Here is a 25955-nt window from a genome sequence, read left to right on the forward strand (position 1 = left end):
ATTTATTTACATAGCTAAGTATCAAAAATATCTAACAAAAAAGGTATAGTCAGAACTTTAGCCTATTAAATATTTTATAAAATTTTAATATTATAAAATATCACAAACTAGTTCAATCAAAGGAGAAAATAAGTATACATGTACCTATGTACTTATACAGACGGTCCTCAACTTACAATGGCTCGACTTAAAGATTTTTCAAGTTTACAATAGGGCGAAAGTGATATGAATTCAGTAAACACCGTACTTTGAATTTTGATCTTTTCCCAGGCTAGCGATAATGTGGTAAGATACCTTCCTGTGATGGTGGGCAGTGGCAGTGAGTCACAGCAAACTGCAGCTCGGGCAGTCAGCCACAAAATCACCAGGGTAAACAACTGATATGCTTACAACCATACTATTTTTCACTTTCTGTATAACAGTCAAGAAATTACATTCTATTTGACACTTTATTATAAAATAGGCTTTGTGTTAGAGGATTTTGCCCAAGTGTAGTCTCATGTACGTGTTCTGAGCACTTTAAGACAGGCTAGACTAAGTTATGATATTTGATAGGTTAGGTGTAGTAAATGCATTTTCGACTTAGGATATTTTCAACTTATGATGGGTTTATCTGGATGTAACTCCATCATAATTCGAGGAAGATCTGTATATAAATGCATTATTATTGTATTAAATGCATAATTTCAAAATTTTAAAGTTCTATACCAAGGATCAATGAAAATTGACAAAAAATGTTGACTAAACATAGGCTTTAAATGTGTATTACCTCTTTGGTGAATTCCAGACGTGACTTCATGTTCAGATTTCCACCCAGCCCCCTTATGAGATTAATAATAAATTGATCATGATCTCTGCATCCATGGAGATGTGATAAACCATTCATCACAGTCCCAACCAAACTTGTTTCTACCACATAGTCATTCTGTTGATTGAAATCCATGTTACAGACAAAAGGTAAATATTAACCAGTAAATTAGAACCATACACAGATTGATGTTTACTTATCTTTTCAAGGATCATCTTTAAATTAATCCCCCTACTCAAGTTATAGAATGTTTAGATTTCAATTTATATACATAAACTTTGAAAATAAAAAGTAATCATAAAAACACAATTGTGTATTTCTAGCTGAAAGTGCTGGATTCCTCAAATAGATACACTGTTTGTTTACTTCCTAAACCTGAAGAATATTTTAAAAAATAAGGTAAATCAATGAGCATTGGTCTAAAAGTAATAGTCCCTCATTTCCTCTTGCTGATAGAAAAGAAGCTAGAGGCAAGGGCTAGATTAATGGCTCTGGACAAGAAAGAAAAGTAAAAGCAGGCTTAAAAACAATTTGGAACTTTTTCTCTACACAGAATTTTAAAATGAAACTTTTGGACTCTGGTGGTGTACATGATTTTGATCTGTGGGCCTTTGGGGCCCTGTGTAACTGCCAGGGAGTTAGAAGAGGAAAGCATTCTCATTCTTTCTCTAAGTATTTGCTGAGAACCAATTATGCATTAGGATCTGTATGTGGTGCTAGGTATTTTTTTTAAAAGGTGAATTAAACAGAGCAATTGTCTTAATGGAAGTCAAGTCTAGTAGAGGAGATGGTTAATACATTGTGGCAGAAGCTATAGAGCAGAGGAAGAGTGTATTCTGAGAAAGGATAACTCAGATTGCGGGCTCAAGGTCTCTTTGAAAAAGGTGACATTTAAGCTAACATTAAAAGAATGAGATCTATCTGACATGCAGAGAACACAGCATATGCAATGGTAAGCCACTGGCGTAGTTAAGGACTTAAAAGACGCTTATGCCTGAGTAAGCAAAGGAAGAGCGGTTCAAGTCAGAAAGGTAGGCAAGGGCCAGGGTATGTGCAATTGTACAGGCCGTGGTAAGGAGTGCAAATTTTATTTTCAGTGCCTTTAAACGTTAAGAGAATAAAACGACCCAATTTAAATTTTTTTAAAAAAGCACTCTGCCTGCATAATAAATATTTTTCAAAGAATGGAGAAATAGGTGGAAAAATGGGAAAAAGGGAGGAGATGAGTAGAAATCCAATGGCTTAGGCCATACTAAGAGTTCTAGGCTTTAAAGGCAAGATAAAGGAAACGTACATATTTTCTTCTAGATTGCCTGATTTGCTAAATACAAGAAAGTAAAGCTCTAGTTATAAATAAAATCAGCACTTGACTAGAGCATTCATTATAGTATATCTCTCAAAATCTGAACATGGTGAACAAAGCACAGAATAAAGAAAGAAGGAACACTCAACACATAAAAAAAAATTCAAAAAATAACAGGGAACTGACCTCAGAACAGAATTAGTTTATTTTCTAATTGAATCTTTGGTATCCACTCTATGGTTTAATAGTCTTATCCTGTTATCATTTCTATAGTCACAAACCCCTTTTTTAAAATACATTCTATCTAGTATTATATTTCTCATTCTAACACTAACAGCATGCAAGTAAATGACCTCAAGGTATTTGCATTGGAGAGTCCTGTTAGGCTCTGTATGTTTTATATTAATGAAATAACAACACACCTACTGAACAGGTGCTACAAACATAGGCATCAGGTGTTTAATTAAGCTCATATACTCTGATTCACTACTCTGTTATTAACAAACTTTGGTTCTGGGGATACAACAAGGACTATAACAGGCTTAGTCCTTGCCCTCAAGGTGCTTATAGTTGAATGAAAGCAATTATAATATAGTTGAAGGACACAGTACATTGCTGCAGAAGCACAAAGAGGTAGACAGCTCAGTCATACTGAGGGCTGGTGGGAGTGGTTCTTCCCTGAAGTCTCCAGGAAAACCTATCTCATTTGCATCATTTCCTCCCAAATCCCTACTCCTCCATCATTCATCCTTACAAAAAAAGTTTAGAAAACTAACGTGAGATTGACATTTCGCTACATGATTTGTTCAACCCCAAGTACTGACCTCTAAATCAAGTTCAGATTAATAATCGGATACTTAAAAAAAAATCCTCATTGCTATTTATTTCCTCTATTTTTATATGTTCATGTTTTTTATAAAAGCAATGACATAAAAAAAAAAAACCAAGAAAATTTGAAAAAATCATGTAGATACATGAAAATTGTCTTCTTTGCACGCTAAACTTCTATTCATGCTTCAAATTCAAAATTAAATGTGATCTCCTTTTTTAAAATTCTCCTAGAAGGCAGCAATACTCTCTTCATCCTGTTATATTGTTATTATCTTTTTACATGTCATTTTCCTCCATGAGACAAACCCTTCGCAGGGATAGTGATTGTCCTGTTAATGTTCACCTCACAAAGTCTTGTCTAGGGCGTCTATTAGATATTCAATAAATTTTTGTTGAATAAACAAATGTTTTAATAATGTTATAAATAACTCACCATTCTTTCTCTACTTTAGTATTAACTTGTCATTATTTTTAGCATGACATATATGCAGATATTTATTGACACAGTAAAATGTGACAGCAAGATGGGTTTGCTAGTAAAACTTAGAAAGGCATTCCAATGTTCAAGATTTTTAGGCAAGCAGTGCAAGCTATCGTGGATGGAAGAATTAAAGTGTTTTAAGACTAACACAATAAAAAGTTATAACATGAAATACAGTGGGACAGCAATGAAGACATCTACCCCTCACTCCACCCTCATATTCTGTCAGAGCTCTTATACTAAAAAGCAGTTAAATGTAAGCAACACTCAATCATTATACTTCTTGCCTAAATAATTATGAAATATTATAATTATCTTACCTGCTTTAGAACCCATTGTAAAGCCTTTTCAAAATAATCCCCAATCCAGTTTTCAAGATTATTTCTATATTTAGGAGGCTGGTTCCTCAACCAAGATTTTATCAGAGAATTAAGATCTGTCTCTTCATCACTGAAACACATTAACAAACATGTAAGAAACTAGTTAGAAAGAAATTGTGAATTTACTTTCAAAATAAATTTCTGCTCCAGTAAACATTCTACACAGGTACTCTGTCTGATAGTATGTGAGAATTCACTTTATTTACTTCCGTATATGTATATGTGTATATATTACTTCTACATATATATACATATTGTGTGTATACATTACTTCTACATATATACACATATACAGGTATATATATATATTATATATATGTCATTTTCTATAAAATAAAGCAAATAAATTTCATCTATATCATTATAAGTATAGATTAAAGCAGAATTACACAACTACAAGTTAGCCAAAAAGTGGTCTAAACCCTTCCTATCCAAAGTGTGGTCTACAGAATCCCAAGTCCCACCCCAGACTTAATGAAGCAAAATCTTCACTTTAACAATATCCCTGGGTGATTCAAATGCACATTAAACTTCAAGCTGCACTGCATCTTAATGCAGATCTTTAAAAGTACTTTTTCTTTTTCTGTCCCCAAAAAAGCCAAACACCTAAATTCCCATGCCACTACTGAAACTAGAAGATCATCCTAAAGTAAAATATAATTTTTTTAGCAAATCATTTAATTATATGAGTAACAACCAATGATTGAAATTAAACATAATATAGACATCTTATTCAAAATTATATGTTGCATATTTATAAAAATTATAGTAAAAACAACTCATAATTAATAATTTTAGAAGTTACAAGGGCTCACAATTTTATCATTTTTCCCATCTTCTACCAGTGTTTCATAGCAACACGAGTAAATACTGAGTCCCTGAATTTCTCCTCCCATATTTCTATCCAGTTTAATAAGCAAAAGAAAAAATGAAAAGATCAAAGGTAAATATTTAAATTACATTTGATAAGCTCAAAACAGACAAAGCAAAGATGCTAAACTCCTTCAGAATAAAGACTTTGTTGTCACAGTATCTCCTCAGTGCCCATGGCAACTACATGTCTTGGTTTGTCTAAGACAATCTTGATTTATATCAGTTATCCCAGCATAATTAATAGCATTCGCTTTCATTATTAAAAGGTCTTCATTTGGCCTATTGCATAGCAAGTGCAAATATCTGCTGAAGAAATGAATAAAACCTAAAACTAAGGTACAATCTAATCAAAAGGCAACTAAAAATAATTAATATGTTTTTGTATTTTACATGAAATCATATATATTCATTATGCCTCTCACAAACAATATCTGGTTCACCAACAATGTTCAAATCCTCTACAGCAACATGCAGCTATACAGGCATATTGCTCTACAATATGGCATTCTACTTACCCCTTATTTCATTTATATTCTAGCTTATAATTGCTGTTATATTTATATTATCTCCTTTGTGAACGTATGCTCCATAAAGACAAGCTCTTCATAAATATAAGCCCTTCATAACTGTTAGCTTTACTCCTTTCTTGCTGTCTCTCCTAAAATGCCTAACTTAACATCATATAGGTAATGGGCATTCAATAAATATTTTAAAATTTAGTGATAAACATCCCTTTTATCCTATTTTTCTCACAAGATTATAAGAATACATTGAATAAATAAGATAAATTGTGTGAGATACTGCTATAAAAGCTATAAACCCAATGCTGTATTATTTTTTAAATAATACCTCAAAATATTAATTGGGAGTTTACGGCTAGTTTAATATAAATGTTTCCTATAATACTATCAAAGAAGTAAGCAATTAAATAATTTTGGAAACAATCTGAATGAACTTGATAACCCTACCATGTGTCATATAACATCGAAAATGGTTTCAAATGATTCTAAAAGAGTAGAGAACTTTATATAGACAGATAAATATGAAATTCTAAAACATAAATTCAAAAGGTAAAAGAAAACTTTCTAATTACTCATTTTGGGAAGAAACTGGCTCAAATATCCATGTTTTAGTATGTGACTACTGTATATGAAATCTAAAATCAGTTTGTTATTTATTTTTGCTCTTCAAGCTTCTTCCAAATACACTGAAGAAAGAAAATATTAAGTAAAGAAGTTTCCAATTTGTAAAACTTCTCTGAACTCAATCATAATATTTAAATAAAAGTTAAAGAAAAAAGAAGAAAACAAATACTTGCTGTTTCATTTAAGTAAACAAAAAATAATTATTTAGTAATTGTGATACAACTACACTGCTGAAATAATTCAACTGCAATAAACAGGAACTCTCTGAATGAATTAAAACCTAACAAACAAAAAGAAGTTAATAAGAATGAGGAAAACAAATATTCACACATTACCCATACTTTACTTATTTCACTTAGCTGTAAAACCAAAATAATAATTGAAGAATATTCTAATACAGTGTATGCAAATGCTCTCACCTAAGAAAGATCATTCCCATTCTAGATATTGTGGCTGGTGAGGCACAACTTAAATCATGAGTTTCAAATACAAAGTTAACATTTGGGCCAAACTGAATCCTTTCTCCACTGGGCATAGTGAGTAATCGATTATCATCCAGAACAGAATTCAGAGATTCTATCCATTCAGGGTCAATATCACCATCACAGATTATCCATGAGCTGACATCTATTTTCAAACAAAAAAAGTAGAGATAAAAATAAATGCAATGATAATAATTAAAAATAAAGAATAAAATAATTATCACTTATTCTTTAGAAGTAATTTCCATATTATTTTATACTTCTGAAGCCAAATATAAAGAACAAAAAGCTGAACAAGTTGAAATTTTTCATGTGAATTAACACAATACAAATGTGTGGAGAACCCATGGGCAATCCTGGCTCAGCTGGTCAGAGACCCAGTTATATACCCTGTAATAAGGCTCTATTGATCTATGAACATACAGAACTGGATTCTCAGTAAAAGAAAACATGGTTTGCAAGACCTAGGTATTTCTATTTCCACAAGCTTGTGAGATATTCCTTAGACTTTTGTCTTCTACCATGTCATTAGAATGTATGAATGCTTGCTGTGTAATAGCACTTTTAGAAAATATGAGAAACCTACTCCTTAGTGTCCTACATGAGAACTAAAAAATACACCACCACCAAATTTCTTTGATATATAAAAAGGTGACTTCAGAGGGGAGAAGCAGTGAACAAGTTGTGTACACAAGTCTTTCCAAAACAAACTGTTTTTAATATATATTTCCTAAGACGAAAGTGGTTTCAAGTTGTTCTTGGACCTTTGAAACAATTCAAAGAAGAAAATATCCCCCATAAAAGTGTGAGAAACAGGTATATCTGGTTTTTATTTACTGTGATAATATCAACTACATTGAAAATGAAGACACTATACACTGAAAATTCCTTCCAATGTCTTAAGACATTCTAAACCTTTCATTCACTGGCTTAGGAAAACAACTATTAATTAAATTATGATCTAACAAAAAGTAGGGAGTCTGACCAAGAATTCTGTTAAACACCAAGCCAAAAAATTTAGACCAGAAAGTCTACTATTTTATGACTCAAATTTTCAAAATTATTGAAAGCACTGTATTCAAACTGATAAGTTCAGACACACATACCAATTTTAATCCTAAATAAAAACTTATCTTGCTTATTTATGAGGTATTATAATATCAGTTCAGCAATCAAAGATATTATTTTATTCAGTAGATTAATCTAGCTGTAAACTACATTTCACCCAGATTACTCTGAGTTTCTATTATAATAAAAGTTGCTATGGAATAACAGGTAAAAATGATAGCATGTCTTCACCCCTCCAAAGTAAAATATCAAAGTAGATCACTATACGGCAGTTTATGGTCATGTATAAGACTTGAAAAGGATAGCATTATAGACAACCTCTATCATCCTCTAAAAATTATTAAATAAATCAATAAATCACACAATAGAGACCAACCTTGAGGTTCTCGAACTACTTGGCGAGCACTATTTGTCAAAACACCATCAGACCATTCCCTTGTATCCATGTCAATATGGCCTAATAATTGATGTCTAGGCATAGCTTTGGGATTCATGGTATATTGTTTTACCACTTTGCCAATTTTACAAAGTGCTGCCCTTAACATTCTCCAAAGAGTTGATTTTCCAGCACCACTTGGACCAACAATAACAACTCCCATCCTCTGGCGTAATTGTTCATACAATTCTAAAGCCTTCTTGATCTAGTAGAAAAGAAACATGTTCATATATGATTTATAGTGTACAATCAAACACAGTTCTACTCTCATTCGACAACAGTTGTTCTATTTCAAACATAAATTAAGCCTTTTGTTTCTTCAGTGGAAGATAAAGCCTTAAAATAGAAGAATTACTAAACAAATCTGAATATATTTACAACATGATCTTTAAATTCATATTTCTTTAAAAAAAAGAAGTATGCTTTCCAAGTTGATAATACAATATGTTCACTATTGTCTTCACTCACTCATTCATTCAAATAAAATATACTAAATATTTTATTCACTTTGCTAATTCATTCATTCATTTATACCCCTGAGGAAAAAGTATTCATTTTGAACATGTATTTGTGCTACATAAAAAGACCTACGAAAGTGAAGTTCTCCTAAGAAATTGTCAAAGTTAAACTAAATCATACATAATCAACTATCAAAGACACATATGATGGATCTATTACATGCCAGGCTCTGTAACAGGCACTAGGAATAAAATGGTAAAACAGACATGGATCCCACCTTTCATGGAGACTACTATCTGGTGGGGGAGAATCAAATATTAATATTAATCAAATATTAATCAAGTGTGCAACTTAACATTAAATATGTATATACAACAAAGGTAAGGAAAGCACATAGCAAGGGGACCTAATTTGGACTTGAAAATTAGGGAAGGCTTTCATGAGTGAGTAAGATTTAAGTTGAAAGATGAAAGATAAGTTGAAAGATAAAAGATAAAGATAGTTAATAAAGAATTAACTAGGAGAAAGGATCAATATATTATGAAGTATTCTTGACAGTTACCTGATTGGATATGATTTCATAGTTGGCCTCCTCAAAGACTTGCTTTAATGCAGCATTCAGTTCATCATATTCTACTTCTTTAAAGTCAATTCCAGGAAACACATCTTTAATCAGTGCATCAAACCGAGTGCAATCAGCAAATGTAAACTTTGACATTGTATTAAGCCTCAGTGCTTGTACCACAATATGACTTTCATTAACTAGAGAAAAAGTTTCATTTTAAAATTATTAGTTATGAATCTAATGACTATAAAAAGTCTTTACGTGCCTTGATATGCATTATTAGTAATTAAATGATGCACTAGAATTTAGTAACATTTAAAGACATATGCTATCATGCGAATTGGCAAGCTTACTTAACTATCTTTTAACTGCTGAAAAACAAGTATTACTGAGTTTTGGACTATTTTTCATAGAATTTGAATCCCAGGGTACCCAGACTTTAATTAATAATAAAAATCATTAACACATTTCTTTGCATAGTACTTTACCATTCTGATGTAATCCTTATAACAACTGTATAGAGTAAGGAAGTATTTCTATTATTATTCCAATTTTACACGAGACCATTAAGTCTCTAAGGGTTTAAATGACTTATCTGAGAGAGCTCAGCATTAAGTATTATAGGTGGCATTTAATTCCAGATTTAGGTATCTTTCCAAATATACCAGCATATTTGCCTCGCAGAGATTTTTGTCCTAAAACTAAAAACTAACAAACTGAGCAAAACTCTTTGATCAGTGTTGCTCAAAACTGGTTCATAAATCTATTCTTAAACCAAATGTAAATACTAATATCGTCAGATTCTTATTTTTTCAAGGATATTAGCTATTAATTGATCAGACACCTATATAAAGGCAAGAAACTATTTTTAGTATGGTATTTCTCTATAATTGTTTAATATTTCTATCTTTAAATATATATAAAGAGGCTTGGCTGCACTAGAGTTTATTTAAAGCACTGAACTCATAAGTAAGCCATCTTTATTTACTACAGGTATGGTTTATATATTTCATGAAAATCACCAGAGATAGACAACTGAAAAATGGTAATCTAAGTACTTCAACAAATACCTTATCTGCCCTGGTATATGCCAACCTAATAAAAAAGCTGTAGTTTCCTTTTTTAAGATGTATATTTTGACCATTTAAAGTCCAAATAGGTAATTTCATGTAGTCTTCTTTCTTATGTTATCTTATTTTCATGGTGATTTAACTTAAATTTGGATAGCAACCTAGAGGCTGAATATTCAGCCTTTCATGAAGGCAAACATCAATTGGTGGGGGTAATAACTTACTTTATATAAATGGGGAAAAAAGTGGTAAAGTATAAAAAAATATGCATGAGTCCATACTGATCTGAATAAATGATTTAATAAATACATCATGGAAAAGAAGAGACAAATCTTCTTTACAGAAGAGTTTCAAATTATATAAGCAGATACTCCCCCCCCTAAGAGATGGAGCTTAATCCTTGCCTCCTCACTTTCAAGGTGAGCTAGATTTAGTAACTGGCTTCCAAAGAAGAGAGTCAGGAAAGGGGAAAATAACAACTTTACAGTAGAGAAACCTGGAAAACATTAACATAAGTAATGAAGGTGAACATCACCAGTGATGTCAAAAGGTTATTATGTACCCACTAAAATGAATTAAAAAGGGCACTCCACCTCTGCAGTATTTTTTTCCAAATGTTCACAACTCAATTAAATCATGAGTTAAATATCAGGAAAAAAACCCAGACTGAGGAAGAGTCTACATGATATCTGACTAGGACCCTGTCAGGGTCATGAATACAAAAACAGACTGAGAAACTGTCACAGAGCAGAGGAGACTTAAGGAGACAGGACAACTTAATACAACATGGCACCCTAGATTCAATCTTGGAACAGAAAGAGGACATTAATGATAAAGCAGGTGAAATCCAAATGAAGTCTGGAACTTAGTTAATAGTAATGTACCAGCCTCAGTTTCCCAGTTTTGACAAATGTACCACAGCAAATAAGAGGGAAATGATGGAAATGCTAACTTCGCAACTTTACTGTAATAAATCTAAAATTATCCTTTGCTCCAAGGTACTTTTGGGACTTCCCTGATGGTCCAGTGGATAAGACTCCACACTCCCCAACACAGGAGGCCTGAGATAATTCCCTGGTCGGGGAACTAGATCCCACATGGATGCCGCAACTAAGAGTTCACATGCCACAACTAAGAAGCCCTCATGCCACAACGAAGAAGCCAACGTGCCGCAACTAAAGAGGCCACATGCCGCAACGAAAAGATCCCACGTGCCATAACGAAGATCCTGCGTGCTGCAACTAAGACCCAGAGCAGCTTCAATAAATTAATTAATCTAAAAAAAGGTATTTTTATAATCTTAAAATATTTCTTTAAAAGGGTAATTTTGGAGCCTGAACCAAGATGGGGGAGTAGAAGGATGTACTCTCACTCCCTCTAGCGAGAACATGAGACTCACAACTAACTGCTGAACAGTCATCAACAGGAACACACTGGAACTCACCAAAAAAGATACCCCATATGCAAAGACAAAGGAGAAGCCACAATGAGACAGTACAAGGGGCACAATCACAATAAAACAAAATCCCATAACTGCTGGGTGGGTGACTCACAGACCGGAGAACACTTATATCACAGAAGTCCACCCACTGGAGTGAAGGTTCTGAGCCCCACGTCAGGCTTCCAAACCAGGGGGTCTGCCAATGGGAGGAGGAATTCCTAGAGAATCAGACATTGAAGGCTAGCGAGATTTGATTGCATGACTCTGACAGGACTGGGGGAAACAGAGACTCCACTCTTGGAGGGCACACACAAAGTAGTGTGCACATCGGGACCAAGGGGAAGGAGCAGTGACCACAGGAGAGACTAAACCAGACCTACCTGCTAGTGTTGGAGGGTATCCTGCAGAGGCGGTGGGTGGCTGTGGCTCACCGTGAGGACAAGGACACTGGCAGCAGAAGTTCTGGGAAGTACTCCTTGGTGTGAGTCCTCCCAGAGGCCGCCATTAGCCCCACCAAAGAGCCTGCAGGTTCCAGTGTTGGCTCGCCTCAGGCCAAACAACCAATAGGGTGGGAACCCAGCCCCACCTATCAGCAGACAAGTGGATTAAAGTTTTACTGAGCTCTGCCCACCAGAGCAACAGCCAGCTCTACCCACCACCACTCCCTCCCATCAGGAAACTTGCACAAGACTCTTAGATAGCCTCAACCAGCAGAGGGCAGACAGCAGAAGCAAGAACTACAATCCTGCAGCCTGTGGAACAAAAACCGCATTCACAAAAAGATAGACAAGATGAAAAGGCAGAGGGCTATGTACCAGATGAAGGAACAAGATAAAACCCCAGAAAAACAACTGAATGAAGTAGAGATAGGAAACCTTCCAGAAAAAGAATTCAGAATAATGATAGTGAAGATGATCCAGGACCTCGGAAAAAGAATGGAGGCAAAGATTGAGAAGATGCAAGAAATGTTTAACAAAGACCTAAAAGAATTAAAGAACAAACAAACAGATTGAAAAATAAAATAACTGAAATGAAAAATACACTAGAAGGAATCAATACCAGAATAACTGAGGCAGAAGAACGGATAAGTGAACTGGAAGACAGAATGGTGGAATTCACTGCCACAGAACAGAATAAAGAAAAAAGAATGAAAAGAAATGAAGACAGCCTAAGAGACCTCTGGCACAAGATTAAACACAACAACATTCACACTATAGGGGTCCCAGAAGGAGAAGAGAGAAAGAAAGGAGCCAAGAAAATATTTGAAGAGATTATAGTCAAAAACTTCCCTAACATGGGAAAGGAAATAGCCACCCAAGTCCAGGAAGCACAAAGAGTCCCATACAGGATAAACCCAAGGAGAAACACGCCAAGACACATAATAATCAAATTGGCAAAAATTAAAGACAAAGAAAAATTATTGAAAGCAGCAAGGGAAAAATGACAAATAACATACAAGGGAACTCCCATAAGGTTAACAGCTGATTTCTCAGCAGAAACTCTATAAGCTAGAAGGGACTGGCAGGACATATTTAAAGTGATGAAGGGGAAGAACCTACAACCAAGACTACTCTACCAGCAAGAATCTCAGTCAGGTTTGATAGAAAAATGAAAAGCTTTACAGACAAGCAAAAGCTAAGAGAATTCAGCACCACCAGACCAACTCTACAATGAATGCTAAAGGGACTTCTCTAGGTGGGAAACACAAGAGAAGAAAAGGACCTACAAAAACAAACCCAAAACAATTAAGAAAATAGTCATAGGAACATACATATCGATAATTACCTTAAACGTGAATGGATTAAATGCTCCAACCAAAAGACACAGGCTTGCTGAATGGATACAAAAACAAGACCCATATATATGCTGTCTACAAGAGACACACTTCAGACCTAGGAACACATACAGACTGAAAGTGGGGGATGGAAAAAGATACTCCATGCAAATGGTAATCAAAAGAAAGCTGGAGTAGCAATATTCATATCAGATAAATAGACTATAAAATAAAGAATGTTACAAGAGACAAGGAAGGATACTACATAATGATCAAGGGATCAATCCAAGAAGAAGCTATACCAATTATAAATATATATGCACCCAACATAGGAGCACCTCAATACATAAGGCAACTGCTAACAGCTATAAAAGAGGAAATCAAGAGTAACACAGTAAGAGTGGGGGACATTAACCCCTCACTTACACCAATGGACAGATCATCCAAAATGAAAATAAATAAGGAAACAGAAGCTTTAAATGACACAATAGACCAGAGAGATTTAATTGATATTTATAGGACATTCCATCCTAAAACAGCAGATTACACTTTCTTCTCAAGTGCACATGGAACATTCTGCAGGATACATCACATCTTGGGTCACAAATCAAGCCTCAGTAAATTTAAGAAAATTGAAATCATATCAAGCATCTTTTCTGACCACAACGCTATAAGATCAGAAATGAATTACAGGGAAAAAAACATAAAAAACACGAACACATGGAGGGTAAACAATATATTACTAAATAACCAAGAGATCACTGAAGAAATCAAAGAGGAAATCAAAAAATACTTAGAGACAAATGACAATGAAAACACAACGATCTAAAACCTATGGGATGCAGCAAAAGCAGTTTAAGAGGGATGTTTATAGCTATACCAGCCTACATCAAGAAACAACAAACATCTCAAATAAACAATCTAACCTTACACCTAAAGGAACTAGAGAAAGAAGAACAAACAAAATGCAAAGTTAGCAGAAGGAAAGAAAGCATAAAGATCAGAGCAGAAATAAATGAAATAGAAAGAAAGACAACAATGACAACAATAGCAAAGATCAATAAAACTAAAAGCTGGTTCTTTGAGAAGATAAAGAAAATTGATAAACCATTAGCCAGACTCATCAAGAAAAAGAGGGAGAGGACTCATATCAACAAAATTAAAAATGAAAAAGGAGAAGTTACAACAGACACCGCAGAAATACAAAGCAACCTAAGAGACTACTACAAGCAACTCTATGCCAATAAAATGGACAACCTGGAAGAAATGGACAAATTCTTAGAAAGGTATAATCTTCCAAGACTGAACCAGGAATAAATAGAAACTATGAACAGACCAATCACAAGTAATGAAATCCTCCAAAAAACAAAAGTCCAGGAACAGATGGCTTCACAGGTGAATTCTATCAAACATTTAGAGAAGAGCTAACACCCATCCTTCTCAAACTCTTCCAAAAAACTGCAGAGGAAGGAACACTCCAAAACTCATTCTTTAGGGCCACCATCACTGTGATACCAAAACCAGACAAAGATACTAGAAAAAAAGAAAATTACAGACCAATATCACTGATGAATATAGCTGCAAAAGCCTCAACAGGGCTTCCCTGGTGGCACAGTGGTTGAGAGTCCACCTGCCAATGCAGGGGACACGGGTTCGTGCCCTGGTCCAGGAAGATCCCACATGCCATGAAATGGCTGGGTCTGTGAGCCATGGCCGCTGAGTCTCCGCGTCCGGATCCTGTGCTCCACAACGGGAGAGGCCACAGCAGTGAGAGGCCCGCATACCGCAAAAAAAACAAAAAAGGCTCAACAAAATACTAGCAAACAGAATCCAACAACACATTAAAAGGATCATACACCATGATCAAGTGGGATTTATCCCAGGGATGCAAGGAGTCTTCATTATAAGCAAATCAATCAATGTGATACACCATATTAACAAATTGAAGAAGAAAAACCATATGTTCATCTCAATAGATACAGAAAAAGCTTTTGACAAAATTCAACGCTCACTTATGATAAAAACTCTCCAGAAAGTGCACATAGAGGGAAGCTTCCTCATCATAATAAAGGCCATATACAACAAACCCACAGCAAACATCATTCTCAATGGTGAAAAACTGAAAGCATTTCCTCTAAGATCAGGAACAAGACAAGGATGTTCACTCTCACCACTATTATTCAACATAGTATTGGAAGTCCTGTCCACGGCAATCAGAGAAGAAAAAGAAATAAAAGGAATACAAATTGGAAAAGAAGAAGTAAAACTGTCACTGCTTGCAGATGACGTGATACTATACATAGAGAATCCTATAGATGCCACCAGAAAACTACTAGAGCTAATCAATGAATTTGGTAAAGTTGCAGGATACAAAATTAATGCACAGAAATTTCTTGCATTCCTTTATAGTAATGATGAAAAATCTGAAAGAGAAATTAAGGAAACACTACCATTTATCATTGCAACAAAAAGAATAAAATACCTAGGAATAAACCTACCTAGGGAGACGAAAGACCTGTATACAGGACACTAAAAGACACTGATGAAAGAAATCAAAGATGATACAAACGGAGAGATATACCATGTTCTTGGACTGGAAAAATCAATATTGTGAAAATGACTATCCTACCCAAAGCAATCTACAGACTCAATGCAATCCCTATCAAATTACCAATGGAATTTTTTACAGAACTAGAAAAAAATATCTTAAAATTTGTATGGAGACACAAAAGACCCCAAAGAGCCAAAGCAGTCTTGAGGGAAAAAAGCGGAGCTGGAGGAATCAGACTCCATGACTTCAGACTATACTACGAAGCTATAGTAATCAAGACAATATGGTACTAGCACAAAAACAGAAACACAAATCAATGGAACAAGATAGAAAGCGCAGAGATAAACCCATGCACCTATGGTCAGTTAATCTATGACAAAGGAGGCAAGGATATTCAATGGAGAAAAGACAGTTTGTTCAATAAGTGGTGCTGGGAAAACTGGACAGCTACATGCAAAAGAAGGAAATTAGAACACTCCCTAACACCATACACAAAAACAAACTCAAAATGTATTAGAGACCTAAATATAAGACTGGATACTATAAACCTCTTAGAGGAAAACATAGGAAGAACACTCTTTGACATAAATCACAGCAAGATCTTTTCTGATCCACCTCCTAGAGTAATGGAAATAAAAATAAACAAATGGGACCTAATGAAACTTCAAAGCTTTTGCACAGCAAAGGAAACCATAAACAAGACGAAAAGACAACCCTCAGAATGGGAGAAAATATTTGCAAATGAATCAATGGACAAAGGGTCAATCTCCAAAATATATAAACAGCTCATGCAGCTCAATATTAAAAAACAAACAACCTAATCCAAAAATGGGCAGAAGGCCTAAATAGACATTTCTCTAAAGAAGACATACAGATGGCCAAGAAGTACATGAAAAGCTGCTCAACATCATTAATTATTTGAGAAATGCAAATCAAAACTACAATGAAGTATAACCTCACACCAGTTAGAATGGGCTTCATCAGAAAATCTACAAACAACAAATGCTGGAGAGGGTGTGGAGAAAAGGGAACCCTCTTGCACTGTTGGTGGGAATGTAAATTGATACAGCCACTATGGAGAACAGTATGGAGGTTACTTAAAAAACTAAAAATAGAATTACCATATGATCCAGCAATCCCACTACTGGGCATATACCCAGAGAAAACCATAATGCAAAAAGACAGAAGCACCCCAATGTTCACTGCAGCACTATTTACAATAGCCAGGTCATGAAAGCAACCTAAATGCCCATCGACAGATGAATGGATAAAGAAGTTGTGGTACATATATACAATGGAATATTACTCAGCCATAAAAAGGAACTAAATTGGGTCATTTGTTGAGCTGTGGATGGATATGGAGACTGTCATACAGAGTGAAGTAAGTCAGAAAGAGAGAAGCAAATAGCGTATATTAACGTATATATGTGGAACCTAGAAAAATGGTACAGATGAAGCGGTTTGCAGGGCAGAAGTTGAGACAGAGATGTAGAGAACAAACGTATGGACACCAAGGGGGGAAAGCGGCTGGGGGTGGTGGTGGAGGTGGTGGTGTGATGAACTGGGAGATTGGGATTGACACGTATACACTGATGTGTATAAAATTGATGACTAATAAGAACCTGCTGTATAAAAATATATATATAATTAAATTTAAAAATTCAAAAAAAAAAAGTAAAAGGGTAATTTTGTTTAGTATACTATCTTTGAAAGAGAAAATCTCCATGTGTTTCTAAGGTTTCTGTTCTTGTTTCAAGACTAGACAAATTTTCAGATTCTATTCCAGACCTACCAATTCAGGAACTTTGGGTGTGGGGTCCAACAATCTGTGTTTCAACAAGCCTCTAGGTGACTCTAATGCCTGTTAAAGATTGAGCACAAGTGGACTAGACTATTCCTCTATATACCACAACTACTAAATATTTAATGCATGTTTAAAAGTTATGATGAGACATAGGTAAAAATTAGGAAAAATCTCAATAAATTATGGACTTTATTAAAAAATTATGAATCAATGTTGGTTCATTAGTTTCAATAAATGTACAATACTAATGTAAGATGTTAACAACAGGAGAAACTGGGAGAACGTAATATTCAGAAACCCTCTATACTATATGTATAACTTTTATATAAATCTAAAACTATAATAAATTAAAACTTATTTTAAAAAATAAGATTATAATTGGCATAATGAATCATACCTTTTTGTTTAACACTAGTTTTCTTCAGCTGTCTAAGAAGATTTCCACTTCCTCTCAGAACTGTCTTCAAAGTTCTCAAACCCCAGTCATAATGTTGCTGAGGTGTCAAAAGTTCTCTTAGGTAAAGACATGGAAATCATAAATCATCAAATAGCTATAAGAAATTATTTTTGTAATCATATTAAAAGAAATACAGAATCTAACTACTAACACATAGAAATAATTCCTAATATTACATTAGTTTATAAAAATGAATCAAGCAACACAAAATAATCACTCAAGTAAAATGTTAAAGATGGATGGTTCTCAAGGATCAGGATAAACCTTTCACAAACTGGCTATCATCTTAATGAAGACACTAAATGATAACCACCTGTTACTTTTATTCCTAAAGTCTTTAATCAATCCATCTTGCTCTCAATCTCTGACACTCTAGTTCTCACTGTCTCTTAAGTAATACGGACCAGAATTCTAGGTTGTCCAAAGAAGCTAAAAGTTAATCTCTATTACTAGAAATCAGACATAAAAAAAAAAAAAATGTGAAAGATTCCCTCCAAACAACAGTAGGCTTTGAGTGGTCAGCTGGTAAATTAGTTTAGTAAGTATCATTTAGCTGGAGTACTCCAATAAAAATATTTTGCAGAAAAAACGTGAAATTGAATTAATAGTATTTATGAAAAACAAGCAGTTTTGAGCCAGACGTTTCTGTTATTCAAACTAAAATCTTTCTTACCAACACCTTGAGTGCAATACAAAATTGTACTTATGAAAATCACCAATATGAAAATCACTGAATAGGTAAATTGGACAAATGTGGAAAATGGTCATTAATAACCCTGATCAATCATGGAACTATAAAATATTAAAATATTTAAAACAGGAAAACTCACCTGGATAGATTGAAGATAGCTACCAATTTTCTGCCCAACACCTTAGCATCTTTAAAGCCTTCTGAATAGAGAATAACTTCTGCAATAAGCTCATTGTCTGGACGAGACATGGCTACTGGCCTGAAAAGCTGTTTAAGGTTATCAGGCAGTTTTTGTCTTCCTCCATAACCTTTTCCAGCAGGATTCATAGTGATAAAAATTCCAGAATTAGAATTTATTTCTACCTGGAATATTAATTTAAAACATAGGCATCAAATACTTGAAACTATAACTATAAAACATATTGCAAATAGAAGTTTTATTGTGACATATTTCTACACATACATCTTATACCTTAGCAAAAAGCAACCACTAGTGTGCTAAACATCTCCTTACTCAACATATAATAAACTCCTTAGGAACTACACTACTTTATAGAGGCTCTTTACAATCAGTTTTTTGAGGCTGAAAGTTTAAGTGATTGTAACTAGTTTGAATGTCTATTCATTCATTCAGCATATGTTTACTAAAAGCCTTCCTTGTGTTAGGCACTTTGCTAAGTACACAGAGACAACATAACTCTGAACTAAAGTCAGTAATAGTTTATGCCCTTCTGGAGTTTATAGTCTATTGAATATTTGAAAGAAGCAATCATAGTTAATAAATGCTATAAGAGCAAAATATCATGAGAGTATCTAACAGGAGCATTTTCAACAAAGCACTAAGAATAGAAAGGCAGAATTATAATGTATAAACAATGAATGGGCAATCAGGAAGTAGAAATACCTAGAGTAAAAAACCTGGCTATAAAGGAAAGAAAACAAAAAGTGTGGTTGGAAGGAAAGATGAATTAAGGGAAGGTTCGCTTATGTTTTAATTATACTAAATATTATATTACAGTATCATTATATCTAATATAATATAATACATTATTAAGAAGGAAAATATGTGATTATGTTTAAAAGCCAACGAGAAATGAGTAGAAGGACAGAGATAACTCTGAAGAGAAGGTCCCTTGGAAGCAGATTCCAAAGTATAGATGGAAAAATTAGTTTGAGTTGGGAAAAAGGACAATTTTTCTTTCTAAGAGGAGGAACTGACAAAAAATGAACAGGGTAGAAAATAAATTTTGATGACAGAGAGGTAAAAACTGAAGAATTTCTCTTTTCTTTGTTAAGAAAGAGTTGAAACATCATGTAAGTAACAGGCAAGTTAGAAGGGGTCCTAGTTCCTTGGTCTACCCTGAAAAACTTGTATTGGGAAAATGTTATTATGGGGAAGAGGATAATTTCACAGTTCTTTCAACTTTCAGTATATTCACCATTACACATTATATAGAGAAATTTATGTTTTACATACAAATAAGTTTAAGTTCTAATGACACGAATGTATACCTCCTATGGGGAGAAGTGAGCAACAGAAGAATAGTTAAGTATTTATTGTTTTAAGATTCATACAGAATAGTGATTAAAAACATGTATTTCAGAATTAGACAGACATGGGTTCAATTTCCAGCTCCATTTCTTATGTTTAACATATCAAGCCCTAGTTTCCTCATCCATAAAGTTAAAAAAATATAATAGTACCTAAGTCAAAGGATTGTTATGAGTACTAAATGAAACAATGCATAAAAGCACTAAGCACAGTGGCATAGAGTGATAAATGTTAGCAAATATTATTATAACTGGATTATTCAATATCAAAAGTTTGAAGATGGGGCTTCCCTGGTGGCGCAGTGGTTGACAGTCCGCCTGCCGATGCAGGGGACACGAGTTCATGTCCCAGTCTGGTAAGATCCCACATGCCGCGGAGCGGCTGCGCCGTGAGCCATGGCCACTGAGCCTGCGCGTCCGGAGCCTGTGCTCCGCAACGGGAGAAGCCGCAACAGTGAGAGGCCCGCGTACCGCAGAAAAAAAAAAAAAAAAGTTTGAAGATAAATGGTGGAAATGGGACCCAAAAAGGGTGAGAAACTCAGAGACAATTCACAGGTAAAAAGGTTTAACACACTGGTCACAAATTAGCAACAGAGGTGCCAGGAGAAATAAAGATAGACTGTTTGCCTGAGTATGAGTAACGCAAAGTCTTATAAAATAGTTTAATTCTTTAAATTCCCAATATATGCTATACCTCCTTGCCAAGCAGTTCACATACAGTTCTATGATTCTTCAAAGCATCTTGAATTGTCTGGATTTGCATAGAAACTGCTGACAGTACAGATTCTTCTAGTCTATTGAATTCATCAAAACAACCCCAGGCCCCACACTTCACCAAACCAACAAATATTCGTCCCATTGACTTCACATCGATGCCCTTAAAAATAACAATAAAAATTATGTTCAATAAAAATAATTAAAATCTCTAATAATAATTTAATACTTTATGTCATTTAGTGAGAAGGTAATCATTTCACCCATCTATACCTCTTTAGTTCTTTTTTAAGCAGAGATTAAATAGCTACTCTTTCAAAACCTAGGATGGTTTCAAGGAGTAAACAAAATAATTCATGTGAAAGTGTTCTGAAAAGTACACAGAACTAAACAAGTATAAGATTTTGTTTCAGTTATTCTTTAAGTCAAAATACACACAATGTTTTGAAAATGGTAACTTAATAAGAATTTAAGATTTTTCCTCTACTCTAATATAAAGCTTCATTCTGTATTTAAAATTATTTCTATGTAATAGTTCTCTTTAGAAAAGTTTTTGGACTACACTATGTGCAACCTCTCTCCATTTTACTTCTCAAATAAAATCCACTTTCAAGTGATTTAAAAGAAGAGTGATTTTAAAATAGAGCATTTCATATGTAAGTATGTGAAAACTATTCCAAACATCTAAGACACTATTATAGCGTTTGATAATTATTTATTCTACCTCATCACAATTAAAAACTAAAACTTGTCTTCCAAGAAGTCCACCTAAAGCCTTTACTGATTCAGTTTTTCCAGTTCCAGCTGGTCCGTACGGATTTCCTCCAAGTCCCATCTTCATGGCTTGAGTGAGAGTTAAGTAGCACTTGTCTGTCAGTGGAGTGTAAACCAGCTTGGGAGCATTACCCTACACAAGAGAAATATAAATTTCAAATATTCATATTCTATTCGATATGTACAAATATTATATAGTGTAGTTAAATAGCAATTCTAGTTAAAAATTTAAAAAGGCAAAAAATAGTTTAAAGTTGTTAACAGAAAAAATATACAAAAATTTTTTTAGTAATTCAAGAAACTTTCTAAAGCACAAACTGGAATTAAACTTAGTTATTTCTCAAGCATGTATTTTATTCTATCCTCAATTGACATACTGTCAGGTTTTCCAAATAGTCTCTCAAGTTCTTGATAATGTCACAAAGATATACCTCTAAGGCAGGAAAATCCAGAAACTGTATACAATTATACACTTTCCAATACAATTCAATATAATTATGTACAATAATCATCCTATTTTGTATTTTAAAATTCATGTAAATTACTTCCTGGAATCTTACAATCTTCAAAAATCAGAACTACTTTGGAAACCTCAAAGTATAATTAATTTGAAAAACTCCTTATGAAATTAATAATCTTAACCTATCAAATAATTCTCAAAATTGCTACTAAATTTTAGCGGAAATAGAGTCCAATTCAAGCTGCATTTTATAGTTTTTCTTTAATTTAGGTGGACAGATTTGGGTCTCAAAATACATTTCCTTTTTGAAAGAGCTAGCTGGCAACTCTCTTGACATATGCTTATTAACATAAATGTCAAATATATCCTTATGATTGACTCACTATGATGGAAGAAGGCAGAGAGGATACAGCTGGATTTTTTGAGAACAGGTTACATGAGCTAGGTTATTTGCTTGAAAATTCTTTTACCTTACAAACTGAGAATATTTAACAAACGTACTTTGACATATTAAGAATTGCACTAATTTTGGCCTTGTAAAAGGAGGCACAAACCAAATTGTTTCCATTGAGGTTGCCTAATATTCAATTCTCTTTAGATTAAAACTATATTTCAATCTGTATAAATAAATACTGCTCTAAGAAAAGGTACATTTAGAGAATTCAGCACAACACTGTCACTATGTTAACTTTTTTTGTATATAGAATTTTTTCCAATATAACATCTTTTTAATTATGATGAAATAGAAGACAATAACACAAAAAAATTCTTAAAAGTTACAGCTAAAATAACTCTTTCATCCAATAGCAAATTTCCTTTAAAGTAAATAATTTCTAACTGGAAAAATTAAACATTTCTGCCACAAGTCATACCTGGTACTCATAAGTATACTGAAGTTCAGAATCCACCATTTGAACGTAACATGTGTGATTGCTTTTCATATAGAATCTAACTTGTTTTTTCCAAGCCCAGTCTTCAGTTGTATGAACCTGAACTTGGTTTAACTGCTTCACCACATCAATATTATGAATAATATCAAGAATAAGTGCTTTAAGTTTAAGCTCCAGAATGCCAGATTCTGTATACAATTAAAATAATTGGGGAAAACGTTAGCCTGTGATTTATGTACTTTATGATTTTATATATATATATATACACACACACACACACACACACACACACACACACACATGATTTCTCAATAAATGAATTTAAATGGTAATTTCATGATACATTTGAATAGTATAGTAATATATATCATGCAAGTCAAAAGAATGTCAAATCCACCAATAAGAATTGTGTGTGTGAAAACTAAGATATTAAAATTCAATGAAACCAGGGTTCTGGTTCCTTATGCAAGGGAGTAACCACACTCAGCCTGTCTCTCCCTCTGAATGCAGGTATAAAACACGGACAACATACATTGAACTGCTGTTTAGGACTCTGAAAAAGTAAAGAGTATCAGGCAAATTGGGGAAGGGAAAAATTAGAAGTGCCACCGAACCAGTGGTAAATTTACCTTTTTTCTTTTTCTTTTTCCTCTCTTATATCCATGGGCCTGGATTCAATGCTGCCAGAAACCCATACTGGTGTAGACAGAGAGAGGTCCAGGAGAAGGCTTTTAACTCAGACTTGAAAAGCAGAAAAGGAGTCTCAGCGCTGGCAGCTGAGACCCAGAAATGCCTAAAACTCTGAAGGAAGGGAACTGTCCTCTGAAATCAGAGGGGCTATGATCCCAAGACAGTGGGACTAACTCAAATTGCTCTTTTTCTCTCTTTTCTCCCATCAACTGGTCCAAGACATGGGCACAGTCACAGAAAGTGTGAAGGAGAGTACAGTACATGAAACTCCAGCTTTCTGGCCAGAGGACCAAAAGAGGAGCCCAAGGGAACCACAAAATCACTGCTAAGACCATGGAAGGGGAGAAGATTGGGAAAATGACCCTATAAACTTTATGAACTCTTGAGCTCAGCCTGAGCTGTGCAGACCTCATCCTAAACATTAAACCAAAGACTTTGATAACTGGCCACTAGGTGGCACACATGTGGGGAAGATCTCAAGAGTGTAGCAAAGACAGAACAGACATTGGAACCACAACCCACAGAAAGCTGGCTGAAACTTGTGGCCTGAACCCAACAAGATCACTTGCTAACAGAAAAATATCAACATTATCCAGCAAATTTAAATAAGACTCAGACTCTTATAACACAATATGCAAAATGTCCAGGATACAATCCAAAATCATTCAACATGAAAAGAACCAAAAAAATCAACTCACATCAGAAAAGACAATAATAAAGGTGAAATGAAGACATTCTCAAGAGAAGGAAATCTGTAAGATTCACAGTCAGTAAATGGGCTCTAAAAGAAACACTAAAGAAAATTCTTCAAAGAAAGAAAATGACAGCAGAAGGAAACTTGGAGGTTGAAGGATGGGCAACAGAAATGGTAAGCATCTAGATAAATATAATAGACTATTCTCAGGTCCTTTAAAATACATTTGACAGTTAAAGAAAAAAATTATAATCTCATGGAGTTTTCAATGTCTATAGATATCTATAGACATTGAAAACAACATAAAAAGGGGAGGATAAAGAAACCCATATGGTGGTAAGGTTTCTACATTCCACTTAAAATAGTAAATTATTGATTCTAAGTACAATATAAAAGTATGTATATTGTAATTCCTAAAGTAACCTCCAAAATAGACACACAGATGATTGATTGACAGACAAAAGCACAATAGATAAATTAAGATAGAATACTAAAAAAATGTTCAAATAACCCAAAAGTAGGCAGAAAATGGAATATTTTCCCATACCAGTATTCCCTGGATCCTCAGAACTTGTATCAATGTTAGTATAGTGCTCTAACTTATTCACCAGTTGTGTTTCAATCTGATGAAGACTATGATCTTTGATGGCATTTTCTACATCTTCAGTGAATTTAATCTGCTCTGCCAAGCATAATATCTAATGAATAAAGAGAAAAATTATTTTTTAAAGCTGAATTTACTTAGAAATATTTTATAAATTTAAGGAAAGATACCTTTTTCCAAATTTCCAATTACATATTGGACCTCTCTACCTGAATGTCTTACTGGCACCTCATATATTAATAGAGCAATACATTTGTAGAAAAAGCATGTGTGATGCAGCCCAAGCTTACTTCTCAGAGCTCATCTTTTACTATTCTCCTATAGGCCTATTTTTGGGTCTTAGAGCCCACCAAGCTTATTATAACCTAAGTGCTTTGTACTTTCTTCCCATGACTCTCCTCATAAATGGCTTCTTTTTAACCAGTAAGATGCAAAGATAACAGAGTATGATGCATTCTATTTAATAAAAAGAGTAATCTTCTAGCATTCCAAAATAATCTCTCAGCATACTACTGAAGTCTACAATTTCAAAACACCAATTTTATCCTAAATTAAAGTCTGTCTTAATCTTTCAGTCTAATACCCATAAACAGAAACTAAATACAGATCAACTTCATGTTTACATAAAATATGAAATATTAATGCCATTTGAGAGGATTTCTATAATATTATCAATATAGCAAGGTTACTGATAAAGCAAATGATACATTTAAACACCAGATTTCGTAAACTTGTATTAAAATACTTTGATACAGTTCTTAGATGAACAAGGAAAACCAATAACCTCCTTTAAACTAAAGACATGATCCATCATTGTATAAAAACACTAAACCTACTGACCAATTAACTACTGAACAGATTGTTTTTTTCTTATATATACCTTTTAGCATCCAGAAAATATCATCAAATGCCTCTATTTATAAGATTAATCCATTATCTATATATAATTTTAATACTTA

At 33.9% G+C, this 25955-nt stretch overlaps 1 protein-coding gene across 5 annotated transcripts in view; it reads right to left on the reverse strand.

Annotated features, from left to right (window-relative positions):
• DYNC2H1 (dynein cytoplasmic 2 heavy chain 1) overlaps positions 1 to 25955 on the reverse strand; it is a 369486-nt gene that overhangs the window by 278376 nt on the left and 65155 nt on the right. For 4 of the 5 annotated variants that reach the window (XM_073808266.1, XM_073808265.1, XM_019948798.3 and 1 more), the window contains exons 31-41: positions 24940 to 25090; positions 22991 to 23196; positions 21609 to 21791; positions 20865 to 21047; positions 18759 to 18982; positions 17869 to 17984; positions 8829 to 9028; positions 7748 to 8012; positions 6241 to 6448; positions 3744 to 3873; positions 770 to 925 (exon numbers count right to left, since the gene is read on the reverse strand). In XM_073808266.1, the coding sequence (XP_073664367.1) occupies positions 770 to 925; positions 3744 to 3873; positions 6241 to 6448; positions 7748 to 8012; positions 8829 to 9028; positions 17869 to 17984; positions 18759 to 18982; positions 20865 to 21047; positions 21609 to 21791; positions 22991 to 23196; positions 24940 to 25090 (2022 nt within the window). The remainder of the gene's footprint in view (positions 1 to 769; positions 926 to 3743; positions 3874 to 6240; positions 6449 to 7747; positions 8013 to 8828; positions 9029 to 17868; positions 17985 to 18758; positions 18983 to 20864; positions 21048 to 21608; positions 21792 to 22990; positions 23197 to 24939; positions 25091 to 25955) is intronic. The other variant, XM_073808267.1, reaches the window with a different exon arrangement.

The sequence above is a fragment of the Tursiops truncatus genome, chromosome 8 (genome assembly GCF_011762595.2).
Source record: "Tursiops truncatus isolate mTurTru1 chromosome 8, mTurTru1.mat.Y, whole genome shotgun sequence".
Classification (NCBI taxonomy): domain Eukaryota; kingdom Metazoa; phylum Chordata; class Mammalia; order Artiodactyla; family Delphinidae; genus Tursiops; species Tursiops truncatus.